Source organism: Simochromis diagramma, unplaced genomic scaffold, assembly GCF_900408965.1.
Source record: "Simochromis diagramma unplaced genomic scaffold, fSimDia1.1 OVJJ01000091.1, whole genome shotgun sequence".
Lineage (NCBI taxonomy): Eukaryota > Metazoa > Chordata > Actinopteri > Cichliformes > Cichlidae > Simochromis > Simochromis diagramma.
In genome coordinates, this window is record NW_024386901.1 from 3610564 (window position 1) to 3634935 (window position 24372).

Sequence of the window (24372 nt, forward strand, 5' to 3'; positions counted from 1 at the left end):
CTGATCTGAACAGACAACAAAAACACAATTAAGCAGAGATATTTAAAACAACAAGAAAACACAAAAAACCTAATGTGACACAAGCAAGATACAGGGTGACATAGGGCACTGCTGATTAAACAAACCTTTCCTATTCTTTGCAATGGACACACAGTTTACAGCATTACAAGTTCCAGTGGCTCCATCTAGTGGTCCTGACTTTTTCCTAGGAGCACTTTTAATGTTGAGGTGTCGTTTTTTTTGTTTTTTGTTTTTTATTGTGTGTATGTGTTCGTGCCTTGTCATTATATCTATAGAGAAAGAGAGGTTAGAGTTACTGTTGCAAAAACAACAGTTGAACAATTTCAGTATACAAAATGAATGTCTATAAATCATTTTGAGTCAGTAACTTCTAAAATATCCTGACAAATTCTATTAGCATGGATACTTTCGATAAGTGAAAGGTCTTTGACTGAGGTTCAGATCTTTTATGTGATTTCTTTGATTAAGGAAGTTTTTCAGAGAACTATGAACAGAAAGAAAGTTTAAATTCCTTTTGTTTTTCTTTTGGAGATCACAGCTAGTTTCAATGGTTTTGTAACGATATTAATAACATCTGAAACATTTCACTTCCTCTAATGATGAAAAACAAGTGATTGAAACCAGTATTACTTTCACAATTTACATGACCAGTGCGGCAGAGCTGACAGAAACAGTCTGCAGCCTTCGGAACGATGGAGGAGATTTACGCTAATGTGGATTGTGCCAAACTTTCCTACCCAACACATTCAACAAATTACACAGGTAAGAAAGAAGTGGCAGAAAACAAAACAGATGTATTTTATCATTTGTGATGATCTTTAATCTTTTGTACAGTTTATTAGCTTCACTGATCTTTTCTTTTTTTCAGGTCCAAGGAGCTCTAAGAGGGGTTTCAATTTAGTTATTATTCTTTCTCTGGGCCTGCTGAGTTTTTTCCTGCTGATTGGACTCATCATCCTTAGTGTCAACTGTGAGTCTGGTTCTTCATTTGAAGAGACTCAAAACTCTATCAGCCTATCCTGAAACAACTTTAAAAAAGTTTAAATATTTTGACTTTAATTTACATAATTACAGACACAGTAAGTATGAATGAATGATGGAAGGAAGCAATGTTTTGTGTTTCAGAAGCATCCATCTCAATCTGTTTCAGACTGCAACTCCTTACGTGATTCAGCAGCAGCGTTCTCTGCCATCAGTAACAACCTTTCCTTCGTGACTGAGGAGAGAGACCTGCTCCAGGCAAACCTCACTGAGAAAACCAAGGAACTTGAAAGGCTTCAGATGATGTCTAAACAGAGTAAGTCTTTGGATGTGCTGTTAATATTTAGTTATTGAGTCTCTTTGTCTTCTCCTCTTCCCCTCACCCCCACACGTGGTAGTGGTAGATGGCTTCCTCTCTCTTAGACTTCCAAAAAGAGATTTTTTTTTCCCATGAGGCCCTCACACACCCAAGTCTTTGGGTGACAATTTCCCAGGCCTCATGTGCAAACCTTTTGGTTTGGGGGTTGTCGCAACAAAAGAAAATGACCACATTCCTGTCGCAGGTTGGTGCTGCCTGCAAAGGAGTTTCTGAAAATGGTCCTTCGAGCACCCCATCAAGGGACTCCAAGACAGTTGAGGACTCTGAGCTGCTGCTTGGTTCATAAGCTTCACCAGTAGCAAGGATCCATTCCCCAGCCTCAAGGTCAAAGTCTACTTTAAAGCTTGGGAAAACCTCAAGCTATAGGTTCTGACTGTCTCTGCCAGAGACTGATTATAACCCGTGCTGTGTATTTGCAGGAAGTATTTGTAAACCTCCTGCAAATGCTCAGACTCCTTCCCTACCAGAGAAGTGATGTTCCAGGTATCTAAAACTAGTGTAGCACAAGCAGTTTATACCGGTGACCAACATTTTGTTGTGTTGTTGTGTGTTGAGTGACACAAATTTTGGTTACTTTCATTATTAGTATGAGTAAATTGGTGCTGTATTTTGTGCTCAATCTTTCTTTCAGAGAAAACGTGTCCTTCAAGATGGAGCATGTTCAGCTGCAGCTGCTATCTCCTCTCTGAAAGGTCTGGTTCCTGGGATGAAGGTAGAAAGGACTGCAGAAACAAAGGAGCAGATCTAGTGGTGATAGAGAGCCCTGAAGAACAGGTAAAATGTCTGTGTGCATGTGGGTGTTTTTTCTTTCATATTTATAAATGTGTGTCAGTCTATGCAGAAAGTAGACCCAAATTAAAATTAAATAAATAAATAAATTTTTTACGCTGAATGTAAAGGTCCAAGATACAAAAATGTAAAATATGAAGCAAATTTAAAACCAAACCAAAACAAACAGACAGCACACAGGGGAGAAAGCGAGACAGGATCATATATTCTTCAGGGCAAACTAAGGAAGTTGAAATCAAAAGGGAATGAGACACAGCTGAACAACATCAAGACAATCACCAGACAAGAATTAAAAGTAATAAGAAGACACAAGGGACACCAACTAATGAGGTCAAAATACCAACAGAACTAAGCTGAAGGCAAACAAGAAAACTCACACGCATAACATATAGGTGTACACTGAGTAATCTGAAATATTTAGAATCTTTGTTTGCTGGAATCCCATGATATGTCCATGTGGATATATCAGCAGATTATAACAATTATATGGACTACTATCTGTGTGATTATTTAGATTTCAAAATAACTACGTAGAAAACTGCTGCTTTGAAGATTACTTCCTGCTAAAATAAGTTTAATGTAATGTGGAGCAACAGAGTTAGAATTTGTGAACATTTCATGATGGCAACATCCTGCCCTTGGGAGGGGAAAGCAAATAAAAATGCAGCCTAGCAATGATGTATAAATTGTAATAACACCATTGTAAATGATATATTAAAAGCTTAAGTTGTATCAAGTGAAATCTTTGATCATTTTCTATGTGCTCAGATAAAACTGAAAAACCCCAACCACATACTGAACTATATTGTCATTTAAATAGAATTTCTTATTGTTGAATAGAACTACCTCATTACACTCACTCAGAACCCAACCTGGATTGGTTTAAATGACAAAGAAGAAGAAGGAAAGTGGAAATGGATAGACGGAACTCCTCTGACTCTAAAGTAAGTCTTCACTCATGCAGCATATTTTCTGCACATGTAGAAATGACCTCATTAACGGACTTAAGATATCACTGAATAATAATAATAAAAATAATTTTAAAGATTCAGTTGTGGCATTTTTGTATGGCATATTATCACCTAAACATTTTACTCAACACCAGTAGAAACTAAACAAGTAACAAAAATAGACACTACTTTTGGCACTTCCCTGATCTAAAAGGTGTTTTTCTTCTGGGCTTTTGTGCTTGTATACATTTTTCTAATCTAATTCATTTCTTTTCTCAGCAATACTAAATGTGTTGTTTACGGACCTTCCAGATATTGGGAAAGTAATCAACCTGATAATGGTGCTGGAGACACACGGTGGGGTGAAGAGGACTGTGCTCATATCAGAACTCCTGCTAACACTTTGTGGAATGATCGTTCATGTGGAGCTTCTCTGCATTGGGTCTGTGAAAAAATGTCATAAGAAACACGAAGATATGTGTACATATTTTGCAAACTGAGCAACCATTGTTGTTTGTTTTTTTGTGTTTTTGTTTTGTTTTTACATTTTTAGAGTTATTCTACTGAGGATAGGTATCCAGCTTATAGAAATCCAATCAAATCTAAGCTAAATCCACTATGGCTAAAGTTGGTTTATTGTCTGTAGATCCTTTTTTTATGAATAACATTTATCAACTTGTAGTGCTGGTTCAATGGTTAGGCTTAACAAGAGCTTCATTTGCAGAGGGCTGTTGTGTTAAATTTCATTCAACGTTTTTTTTTTAATATTAATTTAGTTAATTATTTGTGTTTCAGCACGGTCAGTGGAAATTTAGAACTTTTTACACAAATACTTTTGGAGAGTTTTAATTATAGTTTAAAAACATGGCTGCAAGGTTCTCAGGTATGCAGTTATTAAGCACAATAGTGAATGTGTCACCTCCATGCAATTCTACTGCATTAATTAAATGTTTATTATATTCTGGTTGGAAGCTGGTTGGTTTGATTTTCAGTGGGTTTTTTTGTTTTGTTTTTTTGTATACAATAAATGTGTTTGACATTATCCCTGCTAAATGAATAACAGAAATAAATAATAAATAAATAGTTAAATGAATAAATTAAATTCCCTTCTGATGCAGAAAAGGACATGGTCCTGCCAGCCTTATTTTAACTGTTTTATTCATATAATAATCTCATTTATTTTATTTTATTAAAATAACCACATGCATTTTTGAAAAGCATTTTGACTGAAATACAGTTATGACTGCAGGAAACTGGTTCCATAACCCATGCTGTGCATTTCTAGTATCTTTTGATCTCCCCCAACAGCTGGGGGTCCTTCCCGATTAGAGGGACCCCAAGCTATTTAAAGAAAAACCCTAACCCTAACTAACAGTCACAACAATCTTTAGCAGACAATATATTCCCGCTAAGTAGAAAAAAAAAATCACATCACCGAAAAAGTATGTGATTACTTTTTAAAGATGTTTTAAATTTAAACAGGAACACCACTTGTGTTACCACGATGAGAAGTAAAACTGGAGAAAGATGGTGTTACAGCTCTGAGTCAGCTTTGGGCCATCAGATGCACACACTGGAAAACCAGCACCTGGACTTCATGCAGGAGAGACGGCCTCAGTGATGGACTCTGCATCCTCTACTTTACCTCTAATCTCTTTCGTCTTTAACACACAATTAAAATCACTCCAAAAGAGTGTAAACTTACTGAGGAAGTCTCTAACTTGTACACATTTGTACTTTTACTTGTTTTATGAGTTATTTTTAAGAAGAGTAAAGTTATTCACATAAAGTTTTTATTCTTCTGTATTTATTCTTTTGTATCATGTACCACAGTCATACTGAACTATACAGACCTGGTGAATTGGAGAAAACAAAGATCACACACACACACGCACATATATATATATATCATTCAGCTTCAGCAGTATTTCTATTCATCTTATGAATTCCAGTCTAATGTCAATTCACTGAGTTCAGTTTTAGTCTTAAACTCCAGAGAATACCACCTGGTTCAACAATCTTTTTATCTGATTATTGGCTAAATGTTTTCTTCTGAAAGTGAAAGAAAGAAAGAAGAAAACATTTTGTGTCCTTGTCAGAAATCAGATCAATTTCAGCCTCAGGCAAAATTGAGCCCAAAGAAACAACAACAAAGTTTAGTTCCTCTGGATTTTCCATGGAAAATTGTTTTATCACTCATCCAGGTGACTTCTCCAGTGTCACGGATGAGTGATGAATGTATCTCCCACTGGTAACCATTGTGTCCAGTTAAAGTCAATCAACTTTTTTAAGGAGAGTTGTTAGATGCTGTGCTCATGAGGACAATGGGTTTTAACTTGCAGCACAACAAAAAGCTGCCATACTGATCAACGATCAAAACACTTAATTGAGCAGAATTAAGGCAAAATGTAATATCCTCATATGACACATCACACATGACCAGCATAGTTCTAAGAATACAAACTTTCTTATTGGAAGTTTCCACAGCTGCCAGAAAGGGACAGATTTCTGGCTGATATTAATGAGCGGTCGTTGCTCTCTCGTTCTCTCTGGAATGGCTGCACGGAGGATGTAACACCCATGATAAGCGCTGAGGTTGGTGTCCTTGTCAGAAATCAGCAATGCTCAGCTTCCAGGTAAGAAAAAGTGGAACCAGAAGATATTCAAATCCATCTCTCCACAGCTGCTGATTAATTCTACAAAAAACAAAGTTTGTTAAAAACATTTGCAGGTGAATCACCACTGATTTATCAGTGACATCCATTTACTCAAAAATGACTGACAGTGGATAACTAGGATATATACATATATATTAGGGGTGCAACGATATTCGTATCGATATTGAACCGTTCGATACAGTGCTTTCGGTTCGGTACGCATATGTATCGAACAATACAACATTTGTAATTTATTTTATCAATTTTCCTTCTGACGATGCTGTCTGTGTTGAGCGCTCAGTGAATCTGTGTTCGACTACTCCGCCTAGGCTGCACTGTCGAGCGCAGATCCACTGAGCGCTCAACACAGACAGCATAGTCAGAAGTAGTGATGGGATTTCCGGCTCTTTTTAGAGAGCCGGTTCTTTCGGCTCGGCTCACTAAAAAGAGCCGGCTCTTTCGGCTCCGAACCGGCTCTTCAGATTGTTTTGTTGCTTAATTAATTAATTATTCACATCATATAAAATTATGCACAAAAGGAATTACTAACGTAAAAAAGTTTGTTTATATAAATGTTTATATAAACATATGCGGTGGCCCCTAGAGACAAAACACGTACAAACTCCAAAACACATTTCTAGCATGAACTGAACTTCCAAAGCAGAGCTACTAGATCACTTAAATTACACAATTGAAGGCATGTGTGTATTGTTTGTGTATTTATACACAGGCACTCAAATATATTCAATAATTAAAAAAATTCATCTGCCTGTTACTATCACACACCAACTCCGGTCGTTGTACTTGCTGGCTTGTGTAGCCACAAGATAACAAAAGCTCAACACTGCGGCCAGCATCCTGGAGCACTTCTGTTGTCTTTTGTACGTGTTTTGAGTTTTTATATGCTTCTGAGTTTTTACGTGCTTTGAGTTTGTACGTGTTTTGGAGTTTTTACATGTTTTGGAGTTTGTACATGCTTCAGAGTTCGTACGTGATTTGAAGTTTGTATGTGCTTTGTCTCTAGGGACCACTGTAAATATACTTTTATTTATTCACGCCACATAAAATGTAAAAATAAATCTATCCAAAAATCACTATTCACATTTCAACTTTAAACTATTTAAATTTTCAGCTTTTTCCTTTTACAAATTTAAAGTGAAAACAACACAAAACACTGCAAAACACAACACAATTAAATATAAATTATAATATGAAAACAAAAAGAACATGCACATTCTCTGTCATATGGGCCCGCATGAATCCGCACTTTCTGAATCCTTTATCATCTGCAACCGAAAATAGTTGTGGATGATTACTATACCTTTCTAATGTGTAGTTGTTGTCCCTGGCTCTCTTTCTCTCTCTCTCCCTCTGGCTCTGTTCCTGTGCTACTGAGTGTAACTACCGCCCCTCCCCCCTCTGCCCAGCATAAAGCACAAGGCTCTCGTGCAGAGTGAAGCGGAAAAAGTGCGAGAGAGAGAGAGGGTGAGAGAAAGAAGAAAAAAAACCACGTGACGGCTCGCGATAAGGAGCCGGCTCTCGTCGTTCACGTCAAAGAGTCGGCTCTAAGAGCCATTTCGTTCGCGAACGACCCATCACTAGTCAGAAGGAAGAGCGCAGGGCAAGCTAGCCAGACAGAAGTTAAGCTCTACTTGCAACATTCAGATCTGGCGTTTGGAATTATTTTTGGTTTTCATGTGACGTATGACCCTGAAGGTAAGCGAGTCATGGACTAAAGTAAAACAGTATGTTGGATGTGCCATGCAATGCTCAATTACATTGGTGTGAACTAGTGTGTTAGCGCAGTTAGCTCGTTAACGTGTTTGCCGTTTAGCCCCATGCACGGAGCGATCGGCGGTAGCTCGTTAACGGAGATTTGCCGTGTTGTGGCGTTAAGGTCATTTCAACGAGATTAACCTGAAAGCACTAGTGGGAACACAACGAATATGACTGCACATTTACGCCGACATCATCCTAGTGCAAAGACAAGTGGAAGCAGACAAAAAAAAGCAAGCATGCTACTAACTTTAGCCGAGTCATTTAGACAGCTGTTAGCACATGATTCTCCTTATGCTGCTGAGAATATAGCCCAGAAGAAGCGGATAGTATAGCTTTTATTTTGGAAAGAGCCATTTCTCTGTAATAAACTCTCTTTTCCAAAGATGAGTGATTCCTCAATCAGATACAGGGCTCGCAATATCGCTAGCCCGACGTCCCGGGGCTAACGATTTTTTTTCAGTCGGGCTACCAAAATCTATCGCTGCCCTGCCCGTAGGAAGGAAAAATATATGTCAATGCTTTTGCATTCTTTCAGAAATGTAGCTGGGTAATTATGTCATTGGCATCGGTGAGCCACTGTCAATATGTGACATATTGCAATCGCGTTTGAATTTGCGCTTGTTTTTTTGCTTTCACTTTGCAATCGAGCAAACTGTGTATAGAGAGCGACAGCACTGATCTGTGAGTGATGATAATTTGTGCACCAATTCCTCTGACATCGTCTTATTAATCGTTAGCTTACTATGCAAACATGACAAGTGAAATCTCCCGCAGCAAGCTTAAACATGTGAGAGGTTGATCGCGCAGAGAATCGCTGAGCTTATGTGAGTGCGTGTATAAAAGCAGCAGGATATATATTTGACTACGATGACCTGGATGACTGAGAACCTTCACAGACAGATATATATTTTAGTTCTGCTGAGCCAAATAAGACAGGTCAGGGTGAAGAAGTGACAGCCAAAGAAAAGCTTACCACAAAACGAAGAAGTTATGACAAATCAGACTATAAGGCAAAAAGAAAGTGCAGCTTTATGGTTTCATGGACAAAATAATTTCTGTGGCTGCAATATGACGAGCTAAATAACCAGGGCTGCACATAAGTGGTCCGCAGGTGCGCATTCGCTATCAAAATAAAAAACACGCACAAGGGTTAGGGTTAAATTTAAAAACTGTACTTTTGAGTTAAAATATATATTTTTAATTTTAATAAATGACAAATTAAAAAGGCATGAACATTTTTTTTGTATCGAAAAAATATCGAACTGTGACACCAAAGTATCGAACCGAACCGTGAATTTTGTGTATCGTTGCACCCCTAATAAATATATATATATATATATATATATATATATATATATATATATATATATATATATATATACACATATATATAATTTCAAAAATGTACTGTACAAAATGGAACTATATATGACAAATGTGGTGTGGTGCTTGTGGAATTTTTAACAAGGACCCTACAAAACTTTACAGTACTCATGCTGCCAAACTTTTGACAGCTAGGTGTGCAGTTCCTGCTTTAAATGCATTCAAAATCTAAGTGATAAGAGGCCAGAAATGTTTGAACTCGCTTATGAACCTACATCACTGAGGCCATCTCTCCTGCATGAAGTCCAGGTGCTGGTTTTCCAGTGTGTGCGTCTGATGGCCCAAAGCTGACTCAGACCTGTAACACCATCAATGGCTGCAGTATGGCACAGATGTGGGTGTGTACTCATCTCCCAGAGGAGTCCAAATCATCATCAAATAGCCCTATAGACACAAAAACATGTGAAAATATAAACAACCAGACTATCAGCAGTGATTTAAGTACTTTAAAACCTCTGAAAATCATTTACAGTATATATCACAGAATTTAAGGCCTTTATAATCACAGAGCATACAGAGAAAAGTACTAAACTGAATCAATTTCAGCTTTCGTTTCTCATGATGTACATTGTATTAATAATTAAATTTCATTATCTGTATCTTTACCACACATTTGCCACACAGGTGTAGATACTATAGGTTCAGAGAATGCTTACATTGCACTGATTAGAATATACTGGACATTCAAAGCTAAGATTCAGCGCACTGTGTTGGAGGCTGGGATTTGATGACTTCATCATATATACAACCTTTGATCATCGTTTATGTCCAGTTGAGAATGAATCTGTGCACTCACATATTAAATGAACTGAAATCAGTAGTGTGATCTCCAGTCTTGATATAAGGAATGAGAGAACTGACAGCTGTTATTTTAATCAGCCTGTCTCAGTTGTTTTAACTCTAAGTACCATAGAGTAATGTGGTAACATCTGGACTGACGAGTTTACTGTCAGCATTTTAATCACTAGTTTAAAGGCTGTAGGCTGCAGCAATTGCTCTAACACTGTATATATACATACAGATACAGATAGATACAGACCGGACATACTCTTCAGTTATGCAGACATCCAACTTTTAATACAAAGATTAAAGTTGAAACTATAATACAGATATATTCTGATGATATAGAAAATTAAGCTTATGCATAATTTCAATAAGGAAGATCTGTAATAAGTCATTTGTCTGCTTCCTGTTGGCTGCTAGTTTATATCTATTCATTTTCCAGCACAAACTCAGTACTGACATCACTACTTTATTCCAGTCATGCTCTTGTCTGCCTTCACCGAGCATGCCAGCCTCCACTCTGCATGCTTTAAATCTGTTGCTCTTCTGCTTCTGCCATTCTGCATTTCAGATCCTCAGCCATGCAGCCCGCTAGTGATGTGTCGGTCACGAACGAAATGGCTCTTAGAGCCAGATCTTTGACGTGAACGACGCGAGCTGGCTCCTTATCGCGAGCCTTGGGTTTTTATTTCTCTCACCCTCTCTCACACACTTGCCTTGTGCTTTACGCTGGGCAGAGGGGGGAGGGGCGGTAGTTACACTGGCAGTAGCACAGGAACAGAGCGGGAGGGAGAGAGAGAGAAAGAGAGCCAGGGACAACAACATTCACATTAGAAAGGTATCCGATCATTCAGTCTGACGTCACTAGCCGTGTCTGGCCCTAAACTCTGCTGCAGGTCCATATATCAAATGATCACTGTGGCATTACTGAGAGTTAAAACACTGTCTTAAGTCTTTCATCTTTAATAAAATGATCAGCGTTCTGCTCTACCAGGTGTAACAACTGAGTTTAACATCCAGGCATCCATGAAAACAGAATTTATGACATTTAACGGAGTTAGAAGTTAGCTCGCTAGCTGCAATCTAAATACAATATAGCATGTCCTGACTGCTGGGTTTTGGAAACAAATTAAAACGTACAGCTCTGTTATCACTTCCAACATAAATGAAGACAGAAAACTAAACAGCAGTGACGTTTGTAGGGTTACTGAAGTTTGGCTAGCTGGTATATAATGATGTGCTACGTGACCGCTAGCGACACAGCTATGTTAGCATAATATAAACAAGCGAACTTTTTTCCACTCGATAAAAGTTAACGTGAGGGTTCTCGGTGGTCAGGAACAAATGTAATCGCATGGCAGGATGCTGTAAAAGGACCAAACTTCAGTCAGGAGAACAACTGAGATAATCCATCCACAATACGAGGTTAGTGATTCATATACTGCTGCATGGGCTGTGCTGTAGTTACATCCTAAGGTTTTAAAAACTGAGCTTAAATAACGGTAATAAAAGCCGAGGGAGGTCAACGGTGATCACTGACTGTTTTAGGAGCTTTTTGAGATTAAATAGAAGAAAATACAACGCATTAAACATGTTAACAACACAAAAGCCATATTAAATGCAGACTACTTTAGGCCCGGAAGTAGGATTCGTCACGTCATCACTTAATAATCGGATAGTAATCATCTGATCAACTGAAAATAGTTGTGGATGATAAAGGATTCAGAAAGTTTATTCATGCAGGCCCATATGACAGAGAATGTGCATCTTCTTTTTGTTTTCATATTTTAATTTATATTTAATTGTGTTGTTTTGTGTTCTTTCACTTTAAATTTGTTTAAAAGGAAAAAGCTGAAAATTTAAATAGTTAAAAGTTGAAATGTGAATAGTTGTTTTTTGTATAATATGATTTATTCATTACATTTTATGTGGAGTGAATAAATAAAAGTATATTTACGATGGTCTCTAGAGACAAAGCACGTACAAACTCCAAAACACGTACGAACTCTGAAGCACATACAAACTCCAAAACACGTACGAACTCTGAAGCACGTACAAACTCCAAAACACGTACAAACTCCGAAGCACGTACAAACTCCAAAGCACGTACAAACTCCGAAGCACGTACAAACTCCAAAACATGTACAAAACACAACAGAAGTGCTCCAGGATGCTAGGGTGTAGTGATGTGCGGATCGATCCTGAAATATCGATTCCTCCGATACCAATCATTTATGTTCTAGAATCGATTCTCACATTAAAATATCGATATTTTAGTAATTTAGGGTAAATTTGTAGTTTATCATTAACAGGAACACAGTGGAAAGAAACTATAACATTCAGATTGTCTACTTTCAAAGGAACTACTCTTCCGCCTTTCATAGTCATGTGCGAAATACGGCTGTATAAATGTCTTGCAGCCCCCTGGCGTGCGCACTCACAACAATGGCTGAGCGTAACTGGAGTCATGTGTGAACGTATTTTACCTCCACAAACAGCTGAGACGTGGTTTGCGATACATGTGGCAAAAAAGTGAGGTGTTGTGGCCATACTTGCCAACCTTGACACCTCAGAATTAGGGAGACATTCAAAAGGGCTGTTGGGGGGGGGGTGATAAATACATTTTACAGGGTTTATTTATTGGGTAAAATACATTAAATGTCACCGTTATTATTGGCCGGCTCAGAAACAGCGGGGGTGTCCAAATTCAGAGGCTGCTTCCACCTGAGGACCCGGCCTTCGCGGTCTAAAGAGTAGTACGGGTAGTACGTCACGAGCTCCCTCAGTGGAGTGAAACTGCCGTCTGCTCCTTGCTATCTAAAATATAACCGGGCGCTGACGTAAACTCTTCTGTTTAATCATTTTCTGTTTGATGTTTATTCAGCTGTGTGAAAACCCCGGAGGAACCCTCCCGAGGGATTAATAAAGTTACATTTAATTTAATCTAAACTTTAATCTCAGCCAAACCGATTTACTCACGAACAAATAAACCACTGAAAAAGTCAAACAATAACATTTTTAAGTTATCAAAATGACTTATATATCATGTTTAACCCGAGTAGTGAAAGACCGCGGGGGTTTGAAAACGATGTGTCGGTCGGCTCAGATATTTGAAGTTTACACAGCTACTGTCAGGCTCAGGAGGGACTCGGAGGCAGACCGTCACTAAGGTTCACAATTTTATTTACACGTAGACACCAGGTGCGGGTATATACAAGCGAGGGGGCACAGGAAGAGGGTCTCCGGGGAACACAGGCACGGGAAGGGAACGGCTATATACACAATCCACTGAAGCTCAGGTAGCTCGGGCTCCGGTCTTTAGGTCACCGAACGGCGGTCCTCAGGCTGGCGAGAAATCTGGCACAGAGAGGAAAGGCAGGTAAGTAGTGGCACGACAGAAACTCGGAAAAAGGGCTCAGATAGGTTTTGACACTGACGAGTGTTACACAATAATCCAGCGAGGAAGCACTCTCAGCAGCTGCCTTAAGAAGTGAGTGAGACGATTGTTTGCAGGTGTCCGAGCCAGGGGCTGGAGCCGTCATGACTCCGCCCCGGTAGAGCGCAGTGCGCGGAAGGGGAGAGAGGGAGATGCAGCACAACAAAAACACTTGTAGCCATACAGAGTCAGCCGAGAAGGCACAGGGTCATGACAGCTACATTCTCACCTGAAAATATGTTAAAAGGTTTTTTTGCGACCCAGAAAGAGAAATAAGAGTAATATTAAAACTAAGACGCTGCCGCCATTGTTGGAAACTGGAATTGGCTGGTCGCGCTATGAATTCTGCGATATGGTTTTTCAATTTTGTTGTCCGGGTGGAAAATTGGGAGAAATTCGGGAGAATGGTGGCTCCGGGAGATTTCTGGGAGGGGCACTGAAATTCGGGATTCTCCCGGAAAAATCAGCAGGGTTGACATGTATGGTTGTGGCAACATCACTAACCTTGTCAAACACCTCAGAGTAAATCACATCACAGAACATGACGAGCGTATGTTCAGGCGAACTGAAGAGGAGGAGAGGGACAGGTGCTGCTAGGGCGAGACAGATGTCTCTCGCGGAGTCCATTAGTGATGCAGGCAGGCAAGCTGTTCAAATAGCACAACTTCAGTTTTTTATTTCTATATGATGAACTCTGCATTATTAAGTGATAAGAACAAGTAATCTGATGTCCTGTAATCATTATGACGCTATAATTTGAGATACAATAAAAAAAACAAGTTTTTGTACAGAGTATCGGTATCGGAACAGTATCGTCGATACCACCCTGGATATTACTTGGTATCGGATCGGTAAGGAAATCAGTGGTATCGCACATCACTACTAGGGCGCAGTGTTGAGCTTTTGTTACCTAGTGGCTACAAAAGCCAGGAAGTACCAACAACCGGATTTGGTGTGTGGTAGTAACAGGTAAATGAACATTTGGTTTTTTTATTATTTGAATATATATGAATGCTTGTGTATGAATACACAAACAATACACATATGATTTCAATTGTGTCATTTAAGTGATCTAGGTAGCTCTGTTTTGGAAGTTCAGTTAAGGCTAGAAATGTGTTTTGGAGTTTGTACGTGCTTTGTCTGTAGGGGCCATCGCATATATTTATATATAAACATATATAAATAAAACCACTTTTTTTACATTAGTAATTCCTTTTGTGCATAATTTTATATTATTGTTAATAATAAATTAATTAAAGCAACAAAACAACCTGAAAAGCCGGTTGGGAGCCGAAAGAGCCGGTTCTCTAAAAAGAGCCAGAAATCCCATCACTACAGCCCGCCCTCTCTCCTTTCTCCTCCTCACCGTGGTCACTCTGTCCCAGCCTCCATATTCATCACTACCAGCATGTTGACTCTGGGGTGTGGCTTGTGTAAAATCCTGTCCCTGCTATTTTTCTTCTGCTATGATGGGTCATTGAAGTCTAACTGCCTAACAGTTACATTTATTTCTGTATCTCAATAAATCATGTTCGGTTTTTCCACATGATCTCTCCTTATTGAACTGCTTTTGTAGATAAGCTTCAAGCCAGAAATGAACTATACCTAAACCAAAAATATTAGTGAGAAACTGTCTGGACAATCTCCAGCTGTGCTGCATGTATTAAAGATAACTTCATACACTGTCTGGTTGTCATGTCTGAAACAGGCTGTACAGTCACACAGATAAAAGACAGCAGTCATGTTTCTAATGATATAAATCAACCAGAAAGATTTTAAAGATAAAAGCTGTGAGGCCTCACTAGAGAAAGGATGGCTTGTTATCATTACATGAAGTGATTTAGAAATAATATGGAAGCTTTCAGGGCAGCACTCACAGCTTTTTAAAACTGATTACCTGATGGTAAGCTTACACAGATATGTAAACATACAGGTGAACTCTAAGAGGTTATAAAGAAGAGAGCTGTGCTGCTATTTTTATAGAACACAATTTATTTACATTTTTATATTTACAATCAGTTTTTATTTATATAAACAAGATAAACACTACAAAACTAGAACAAAACTATCTTATGTACAATATCAACAGTTTCTCCCCTATTTCCTTTTTTCTTCCACCCATCTTTGTCTCTCTGCCTCGTAGAAAGGAGACTCCTGAAACTCCTTCCAGGTAATCTCCTTGGCCATGCCCTTGTGCCTGTGCAGAGATTGCACTTTTGAAGGGCAGTAGATATATTTCCCTGCCACTCCAGGGAAGCCCGTGTGAACATGTGGGCTATTTGGGCCCTGTTTCAGGTCCATGTGGCAGAACCTGCAGAGGCGGCCTGTTTGTTGGGTTTCTGGCCTTTTCCTCTTTTTCTCCATCCTTTCCTCTGACCTCTTCCTGGTAGCATCCAGTTGCCTTTGGAAAAAGTCTGTCTGGGCAAATTCCTCAAAGGGCATTTTAATTCCATCACCAGGTTTTCTTGTTTTGTTTCCTCTCTCTACACCACAACCACCATTTATACTGGTCCCTGAGTCATTTGGTAACCCTTCATTATTACCCAGAACCTGTCTCAGCTCCTCCCTGAATTCTTCGCAATATTCATACGTTTTCAGCTTCCACCATTTAAATCTGGCCTCTGTCTTCACTCGCTTCCTCTAATTGATTTCCAAAGTCACCTTGCTCTTTCAGATTTTTTTTTTAATTGTGTGCACCTTCCTCCACTGTTTTATATGTGTGTTACCCTGTGTTTATTCATCTGCTCTGTTGTGCAAAATCAAGTATTTGTACTTCTGTATTCTTCTCAATTCTCCCTTCGTGCTTGAATTTTAGTGCACTAGAAAAACCTTGGTGCGGTTTGCAGCAGAAAAAATGGTGTCATCAAAACTATGTGACTAAGTTTCCACTTGTGTTTTGCAAAATGTGCAACTTGTATAACGATTCACATGAAGAATCTTCTAATTCCCACAGTGTTAGCTTGTTTCCCATCACTTTTGGTTTGTATTAGGGAACTGAAAGTTCCTCAGAAAAAAAAAATACTTTTGTTTCTTTTCACATCGCCCAGCTATTACTGTGATAAGTTTAGTTCCCCTAAAGTTAATAAGAGAAGAAATTGAAACTAATGACACATTCACAGTATTACTGGGCTGTTCTGCAGAGCTGACCATCTCAGGAATATCTGGCATTCTAACAAATGATGGAGGAAATTTATATGAATGCTGAGTATGACAAATTTGACAATGCAAAAAACTGCACAGGTAAGAAACAGAGTAGACATATTTTTATCATCAGTCATAACTATTTTCCACTTCATTAGTGTTTGTTTCTCTTTTCAGGTCCAAGGAACTATAAGAGGAGTTTCCACTCAGGTGTGATTCCCTGTTTGGGCCTGCTGAGTTTTTTCCTGCTAATTGGACTCATCACCCTTGGTGTTTACTGTGAGTCTGATTCTAACACTCATGAGCCCACATATGAACAGAATAAAATGTCTCAAACTTTGTATTTTGGATGGTTTCAGACCATGTTGAATGAACTGTGACACACACACACACACACACACTCATACTCTCCCATAGAGTACACTATCATAAATATCAGTTTAAGAACATTTTTCATTGCCTACAGGCAAATTTGAAATACTTTAGTTTTGGTCTAAAAACTATAAAAATTAATGCACAAGCTTTTTTCTGTGTCTCAAAAACATGCATCTCCAATTATTTTAGTTCATGATTCAGCTGCAGATGTCTCAGCTGTGAGTAGTAAACTTTCTTCCATGACTGAGGAGAGAGACCTTCTTAAGGCAAATCTGTCCAGTACCGGAAACAAGCTTTCCTCCATGACTGAGGAGAGAGACCTTCTTAAGGCAAATCTGTCCAGTACCGGAAACAAGCTTTCCTCCATGACTGAGGAGAGAGACCTTCTGCAGGCCAACCTTGCTGAAAAGGCAAATGAGTTGGAACGGCTTCAGAGTTTGTCAAAGCAGAGTGAGTATGTGTATTTCCTGTTGAAATTACTTGTGTGTGTTTGTAAAAGTTAATAATGAAAAGCAAGGATTATCTTTCCAGGTATTGTGAAAAGTCCTTGTCTCTTTGTGCCTTAATGAATAGAATTTTTGAATTTTTATATTTAAATCTAAAATTTTGAGGATAAAGTTGAAATTCTGATGAATGAAGTTTAAATACTATTTCAATAATAAGGATGAAATGCCAAAATAACCTATCATTTTCAGTCAAACTGTTACTGCCTCTTCCTTACTGTGGGTCATGCTGGAAAGTCTCGTTGCCTCGCCACTGTTAATGCAGACCTCAGAACAGTTAAGGCATTGTTCATAACACAGATTCACAACAAAGACACTCAGATAATCAAAACTTTTTTTTTCTTTTCAACATTAATTTAAGACGAATATCAAATAGTTTTCTACTTTTATCAAAATCGTACTGACTTTGGAAAGAGTACTACACAAAAAGAAAAGACATCTAGTTTAAAATCAAAACAACTACTAGCTAAGTATTTGAACAACTAGAAAAAGCACCTGCTATCACAACTAGAGATTTACAAGGTAACACACAAACGCTATGGAGAGAGGGAACCGGGATGTCAGGTCAGGATGGAGATATCATAATCCCCACACTCCGAGACTGACACTCCAAGCCCCAAGAACAACTGGTGCATTCAAGGTGTGGAATATGAGAGCACCTGAAGGAGAAGAGTGTGTGTGTGGTTTGTGGCCCAGCTGCAGGGGAGGGGTGAAGCAATGTGTTTATGGCGTGGTGTCAGATAAGTGCAGGTCATGATGATGGTCTCCATCATCTAATCATGCCTTCCCTACTTGAGTAGGTCGGCGGGACCTGACAAGAGAACTGTGTGGTGTGTGCCGATCTGAAGCTGGAAATCCATGCAGACGAAAGGAACAAGAAAAACACTGCAAATAAACATTTGAAAACTTGCAATGCTATGTGCGTCAGGTCCTTTTGTGTTACAAGAAGATCAGGGCTATGGTGGAAACCTGGACCCTCAGTGCCTCAGTGGCTGATTACCAGTAGTATGTGAAGTACTCTACAAAAGTCTATTTGAAGATGTGAATTTAGCATTATGCATAATGCCTACTGTAACCATCACTGAAACCACAGAGAGTTAGACAGACAGAAGTTAGCCCACTATGAGAACAGCTGAAAGGAGTGATGAAGAGAGGGGTTCCTAAGAAGTACAACTAGGTGTCCATACCTGACTAAAAACTGCGTGCCAAGCAAAGACTCACAGTCTTAGCTAACTGTTAGAAAAAAAAGCAGTAACTCAATACGGCAAGACCAGGCTGACCAACCTTTGCACCTCTTGGATTAACTGCAAGAAAGCCAATAAACTCAATGCCTCACACATGGATCTTATAATGCCCAGAACTACCAGGACCCTAAGAGCCTTCATCAGGAATTCAGTGGAGATGTGGAGAACAACACTACAGGCCAACTTCAAGCAAACTGTACAAGTCATCATCAAGTGCGAGATTTACCAAAGAGATGCTGTGACTCCACTGCTATTCTGCATAAGCCTGTGTAGTCGGAAGGTAACAAAGAGAGGGAAGGTAGTTAGAAATGAGGGGATTGCACTACCAGAAGTCAGTGTTGCAGACATTGTGGACCGCTACAAGTACCTGAGAATCCCACAGGAAAATGGGAAACACGAAGAGGCCTCTTGGAAAACCGCAACCAAATAACTGCAGAGAGTAAGGCTTGTCCTGAGGAGTCAGCTGAACAGGAAGAACAAGATATAAGCAATCAAGCCTATGCCCTGCTGGTTGTCAGATACCCTTCTGGGATAATAAACTGGCCACAGGAGGAGATGCAAATGGAGAGTCCTCTTTATACACAGGGTTCAGTGCTAGGACCAATTCTGTTTACATTATACAAGCTTTCCTTAGGCAGTATCATTAGAAAGCATAGCATGCATTTTCATGGCTATGCATATGACACCTGACTTTATCTATCCATGAAGCCAGATAACACACATCAATTAGTTAACCTGCAGGGATGTCTTAAAGACATAAAGACCTGGATAAACTCTAATTTTTCGCCGTCTATATTGAGATAAAACTGAGGTTATTGTCCTTGGCCCTAAAAAGATTAGAAATACGATAGCTAACCAAATGCTTACTCTGGATGGCATTACTTTTGTCTCCAGTAACACTGTGGGGAACCTTGGAGTGATTTTTGACCTGGATATGTCCTTCAATCCACATATTAAATAAATATGCAGGACTGCTTTTTTTCAAATGTGAGGCTGAAAAATATGTGAAAAGTGTGGTGTGTAACACTGGTAACTTAGATCTGTCACATCCTTCATCAAAATGAGCACACAAACAATTTGGTTCCAGTGCTTTCACAATTTTATTTTATGACACAATTTGTTTTATCTTGATTCTCCAGCAGGACATGTGATGTTTAGTTGATCTAACTGACACAATATGTTAATATAAAACTAATTTATATTAACATAATAAGTAATAGGTACTGTTAATAACTATTAAAACTACTGTTTGATGTTTCTTGTTTGATGTTTCTTCCAGAAAAAACGTGTCCCACAGGATGGAGCATATTCAGTGGTAGTTGTTATTTCCTCTCTGTAAGATCTGGTAACTGGGGTGAAGCTAGACAGGACTGTAGAGGCAAAGGGGCAGATCTGGTGGTGATAAAGAACTCTGAAGAACAGGTACAGTATGTGTGTATATGTATGTATATATATATATATATATATATATATATATATATATACTACCAGTCAAACGTTTTAGAACACTCACATTTTTTCTAGTTGTTTATTAAAAATTATGCTATTTAATGTCTCATTGTAGTCTTAAATGAAAGCATAGCACAAATAAGCAATTGAGTGAAAAAAGAAATCACAGAATCAAAATGTATTCTAAACTCTAGACTCATCGAAGTAGCCTCATTTGGCAGATACAACAGTTGAACACACCCATGTAGGGCTGTACGATATGACCAAAATCTCATATCCCGATATAAGACATTTATCATCCAACGATATAAATCACAAAAATGTAACATTTTCTGTAAATTCTGTGAAGCTCGGGCAACCCGACTTGGGTGAAGTGTTTTCAGCTGGACTGACTGTTGCATAAGTTGAAACGGCCGCAATTTTCTTTGTATTTATTACACAACGTGCTGCTGGGAAGAGCCTGTTCTAAGGTTTATTTTTTTAGCACCTGACGGCTCTTTTTAGCTTCTCGTCTGTAAACACTCTGCATACTATTTCATGTGATTCCGTTTATTTTGAAAAATCTCAATAGGATCTTCAGCTTTATTGTGAAAGGTTTATGTGGAAAACAAACAAGCAGCCACGTGACGGTTTTACCCATGTTGTTGCTAACTACAACGCATAAAAACAGTCAGTTCTCCGTCCGTAGTGTGGTTAATTTAAATATAAGTGAAAGAGAGAACTTTAAGAAACCATCAAAATGATAAAATATTGCCGTTAACAGTTTATTTTGCAACACCACAAAACAAGCGATAGCATAATATGAAACAATAGACGTTTTCATATTGCCATCCGATCCACATCGTTATATCAAACAGGCACTTGTAGGTGCTTTGCTTTCACTCTTCTGTCCAGTTCATCCCCAACCAGCTTTATGGGGTTTAAGTCTGCAGACTGTGCTGGCTACTCCATGTTTTTAAGTTTACCATCATGTTATTTTTTATTGAGGTAGTTCTGGGATAGCTTGGACTCATGTTTTGGATCGTTATCTTGCTTTAGGATGAACCCCTGACCAACTAGGTGCATACCAGAGGGTATTGCATGGCACTGCAGAATGCTGCAGTATCCGCTAGTTTCCCACACTTCCGCCTCAGAAAGTAACATTTGTCTCTCTGTTCTAGATTCCCCGGACCCGTCCCCGTGTTTCCCCGTGTGGAGCGTGTAAGAGGTGGCTGGTCACTAGCGGAGAGAGGTTGGCGTGAGCGTGTGTGTGATCCCCTTGTTTTCCCTGGAGCCCTGGAACCCGTCCTCGCACATCTTGTATATAGCACTGTCCTCGCACTGCCTGTAAATACACTTGGTGAAGATTTTTGTGAATAAACTGTCTCTGTTACAACACACTCCGGAGTCCTGCGAGTGGATCCTCAGAGCAACCCGTGACACCAGTAGTGTATACTGTACAGTGCAGCAGTGTAGCAAGGAATGCCCAGACCTCTACATCGGAGAGACCCAACAGCCACTTCACAAGTGCATGGCACAACACAGAAGAGCCACCTCCACAGGACAAGACTCAGCAGTCCATCTGCCTCTAAAGGTCAAAGGTCACACTTTTGAGGATGCCAATGTTCACATTTTGGACAGAGAGGACAGATGGTTTGAAAGAGGAGTGAAAGAAGCATCTATGTCCACTGTGAGCGACCATCTTTGAACAGAGGCGGTGGTTTACGACACCAACTCTCTGCCGTCTATAATCCAGTTTTGAGATTCTTCCCAGACGCCTCAACGCCCACTCACATCCTGGGCCATCTGACCTCAGGAAATCACATGATAGGGTGGGGCCTGGTTTCACTATGAGTTCACCCGAAACCCTGGCTGATTGTGACCCACACCCATTTCCATACCTTGGCTCATGTGATTAGGTAGAGGATCATCAGGAGGTCCTTTTGTCCCTCTTTGGGGGGAAACTCCAACTGGGTTTAAATCTGGGACTCTCCACCATTTGACCTTAGAACTGAAGAAGCTTCTCGGATGAGAGGTGAAACGTCTTCAAGCAACTCAAAGAAGTCCAGACGCTTTTCTTTCCAATTTCCTTAGACTACATGTCAGTAGGATGAGCCAAAATAAGAGCAGAACTTTAAAGATGGATTGTACTGACTTCTTTTGGGCACATGCTGACAGAAGAACTCAGTTATAATGTTTTAAATATTTCATGACATCTATCCATTTTCTCCTCTATTAAGATAGCACACATCTTTGGACTGTGGGAGGAAGTGACAGAGAACTCACATAGGCAGAGAAAATGCAAACTGCGCACAGAGAGGACTCTGGTAGCCAATAGATTTAAACCTAGGCAACAGTGCTAACCACCACATTAATACACTGCATTATTTTTATCTGGAATAGTGTGTTTGACTTTGCTGTACTCTGTGTAGGCTTATTTCCTCCATAACTATGTCCTAAGAAAAGCATTTGTTTACCTCAATTTTTCCTACAGCTAAAGAGCTGTAGAGTCAGGAGTGTCATATTTAATTTTTCATCCTCATTAAACACCTTTATTGTTAATTGTCCTATCAGGAACTGGGCGAAAAATGAACCCAATAATGGAGGCTCACGGCATGGTGAAGAAGACTGTGTGCATATAAGAGCTGCAGACCAGAGGACTTGGAATGATATTTCATGTACAGCTTCTATGAAATGGATCTGTAAAAAAATACCATAACACCATTTTACATCGAGACCATATATTTTTACATGCTTTGAAATTTTAGCTATGATTGTTATTCTATTCTGAATTTCATTTTAATGATGAATTCTATTCTCACTATAAATAAGTGCAACTTTTTAAATCTGCAATATTACATTAACGGAAAAATTAGCCAATGTTTGTATTTCTTGTTACAACATTTAATCAGCAGCCAGTTTTTAATTCAGAGAATCAAACACAGTCGTTTATTAGAAAACACACAAAGATTGTAGTTTCTAAAGTGCTGGGGGGGGGGGGGGGAGTCTGCAGACTACTTTACTTCAGTTACTTCAGTTTACTTCACTGGTGTCTGTCAAAAAAGGCAACAATTTCAACAGAGAATATAAAAGAGTATGAGAGAATATATTTTAAAATAATGCTGACAAACTATTGCTTTGCTTTTAAACGGAAGATCTTTAAATCTGAAGTTGTTTGTTTTGGTTTTGTTTGTTTATTTTTGGTATAACATTGTCCACAATCTAGCGCCTCTTGAACAGTTTGAAATGACAAGCGCTTCCACTAGAGGGTGCTGTTGTGTTAAATGTTAGTGAACACCATTTGGAAGAATGTTGTTGTTTTTTTTTTACTCTGTTATTTCTGATCATTTTGATGCACTTGAGCAACATCATTCTCAAGTCTCTACTGTCAAAAAAGTTAAGGCTTTTCACATGACATAACACAGACTCACTTGTGCAAGAGATGATAAAATAATGAAAACCATCTCAATCATATGTCAGGATATAAAGTGAGTCAGCAGTCAATTTGACTCTGTGTTTAAAGAATTAAAACATTTCACCATCGTTTTAAGACTTAGACACAAATGCTTTTATAGTTTAACCAAAACATTACTGACTGGTAAGTATACTGCAAAAAAAAATGTAGGTCTAATGTAGAGCAAAAAAAAAAAATCAGACACAAAAATGTAATGTGCATTTATTTTTCATTTAATTTCTGAAACAAAGCGTAAAATGATATATGGTTTGCCTCATACAAACATACAAAGGCACGCACAATAAAAACCCAATAGCATGTGCAAGGACTCACTCTGAAGTAGGCAGCTCACATAATGAGTAATATAATTAAAAGAAACATTTCTGAAAACATGAACCATGGACAATGTTAAAAAATCAAATTAGCTTCAAGCCTGTCATTCTAAAACTAGGATCCTCTGCCTTTTTTGGAGTCTTGGGGTGTGGGGAAGGGGAACATTTCTCATATTCAGAAAAACATGTTGATGATGACATTTTTTCCTTTTTCTTTGCGGGGGCCTCAGAAAAGAATTAATCAGAATCAGAATCGTGTTTATTGGCCAAGTATATGTGCAGACACATACAGGGAATTTGGTTCCGGTAGATGGTGGCTCTCAAGCACAGCAATGTAAATCACACACACACACACACACACACACACACACACCACACACACACACACACACACACACGTGTCTATATATACAGTGGGGCAAAAAAGTATTTAGTCAGCCACCGATTGTGCAAGTTCCCCCACTTAAAATGATGACAGAGGTCAGTAATTTGCACCAGAGGTACACTTCAACTGTGAGAGACAGAATGTGAAAAAAAAATCCATGAATTCACATGGTAGGATTTGTAAAGAATTTATTCGTAAATTAGGGTGGAAAATAAGTATTTGGTCACCTCAAACAAGGAAAATCTCTGGCTCTCACAGACCTGTAACGTCTTCTGTAAGAAGCTTTTCTGTCCCCCACTCGTTACCTGTATGAATGGCACCTGTTTGAACTCATCATCTGTAGAAAAGACAC

At 39.0% G+C, this 24372-nt stretch overlaps 2 protein-coding genes across 6 annotated transcripts; both read left to right on the forward strand.

The window, feature by feature from the left end:
• The first annotated feature begins 302 nt into the window (after positions 1–302).
• On the forward strand, positions 303–23917 carry LOC120735452 (CD209 antigen-like protein C). 5 transcript variants are annotated; one of them, XM_040034852.1, is made up of 6 exons: positions 303–783; positions 890–991; positions 1172–1318; positions 2013–2155; positions 3011–3114; positions 22424–23917. In XM_040034852.1, exons 1-6 carry the CDS (start codon positions 714–716, stop codon positions 22566–22568), a joined length of 711 nt encoding a protein of 236 aa, XP_039890786.1. In that variant the 5' UTR covers positions 303–713; the 3' UTR covers positions 22569–23917. The 5 variants fall into 5 exon arrangements, with proteins under 5 accessions (XP_039890786.1, XP_039890784.1, XP_039890787.1 ...); XM_040034850.1 differs by lacking the exon at positions 22424–23917 and adding an exon at positions 3400–5843 and having other exon boundaries at positions 3035–3114; XM_040034853.1 differs by lacking the exon at positions 22424–23917 and adding an exon at positions 3433–5842 and having other exon boundaries at positions 3035–3114.
• On the forward strand, positions 15245–21245 carry LOC120735454 (C-type lectin domain family 12 member B-like). Its single transcript, XM_040034854.1, has 5 exons — positions 15245–16398; positions 16477–16578; positions 16864–17124; positions 19701–19843; positions 21031–21245. Exons 1-5 carry the CDS (start codon positions 16335–16337, stop codon positions 21109–21111), a joined length of 651 nt encoding a protein of 216 aa, XP_039890788.1. The 5' UTR covers positions 15245–16334; the 3' UTR covers positions 21112–21245.
• Positions 23918–24372: the final 455 nt, after the last annotated feature.

Coding starts and splice junctions, on each gene's coding strand:
- LOC120735454 (XM_040034854.1), top strand. CDS start 16,335: ATGATGGAGGAAATTTATATGAATGCTGAGTATGACAAATTTGACAAT. Junction 16,399..16,476: donor CAATGCAAAAAACTGCACAG/GTAAGAAACAGA, acceptor TTCTCTTTTCAG/GTCCAAGGAACTATAAGAGG. Junction 19,844..21,030: donor TAAAGAACTCTGAAGAACAG/GTACAGTATGTG, acceptor TCTCTGTTCTAG/ATTCCCCGGACCCGTCCCCG.
- LOC120735452 (XM_040034849.1), top strand. CDS start 714: ATGGAGGAGATTTACGCTAATGTGGATTGTGCCAAACTTTCCTACCCA. Junction 784..889: donor ACATTCAACAAATTACACAG/GTAAGAAAGAAG, acceptor TCTTTTTTTCAG/GTCCAAGGAGCTCTAAGAGG. Junction 992..1,171: donor CATCATCCTTAGTGTCAACT/GTGAGTCTGGTT, acceptor AATCTGTTTCAG/ACTGCAACTCCTTACGTGAT.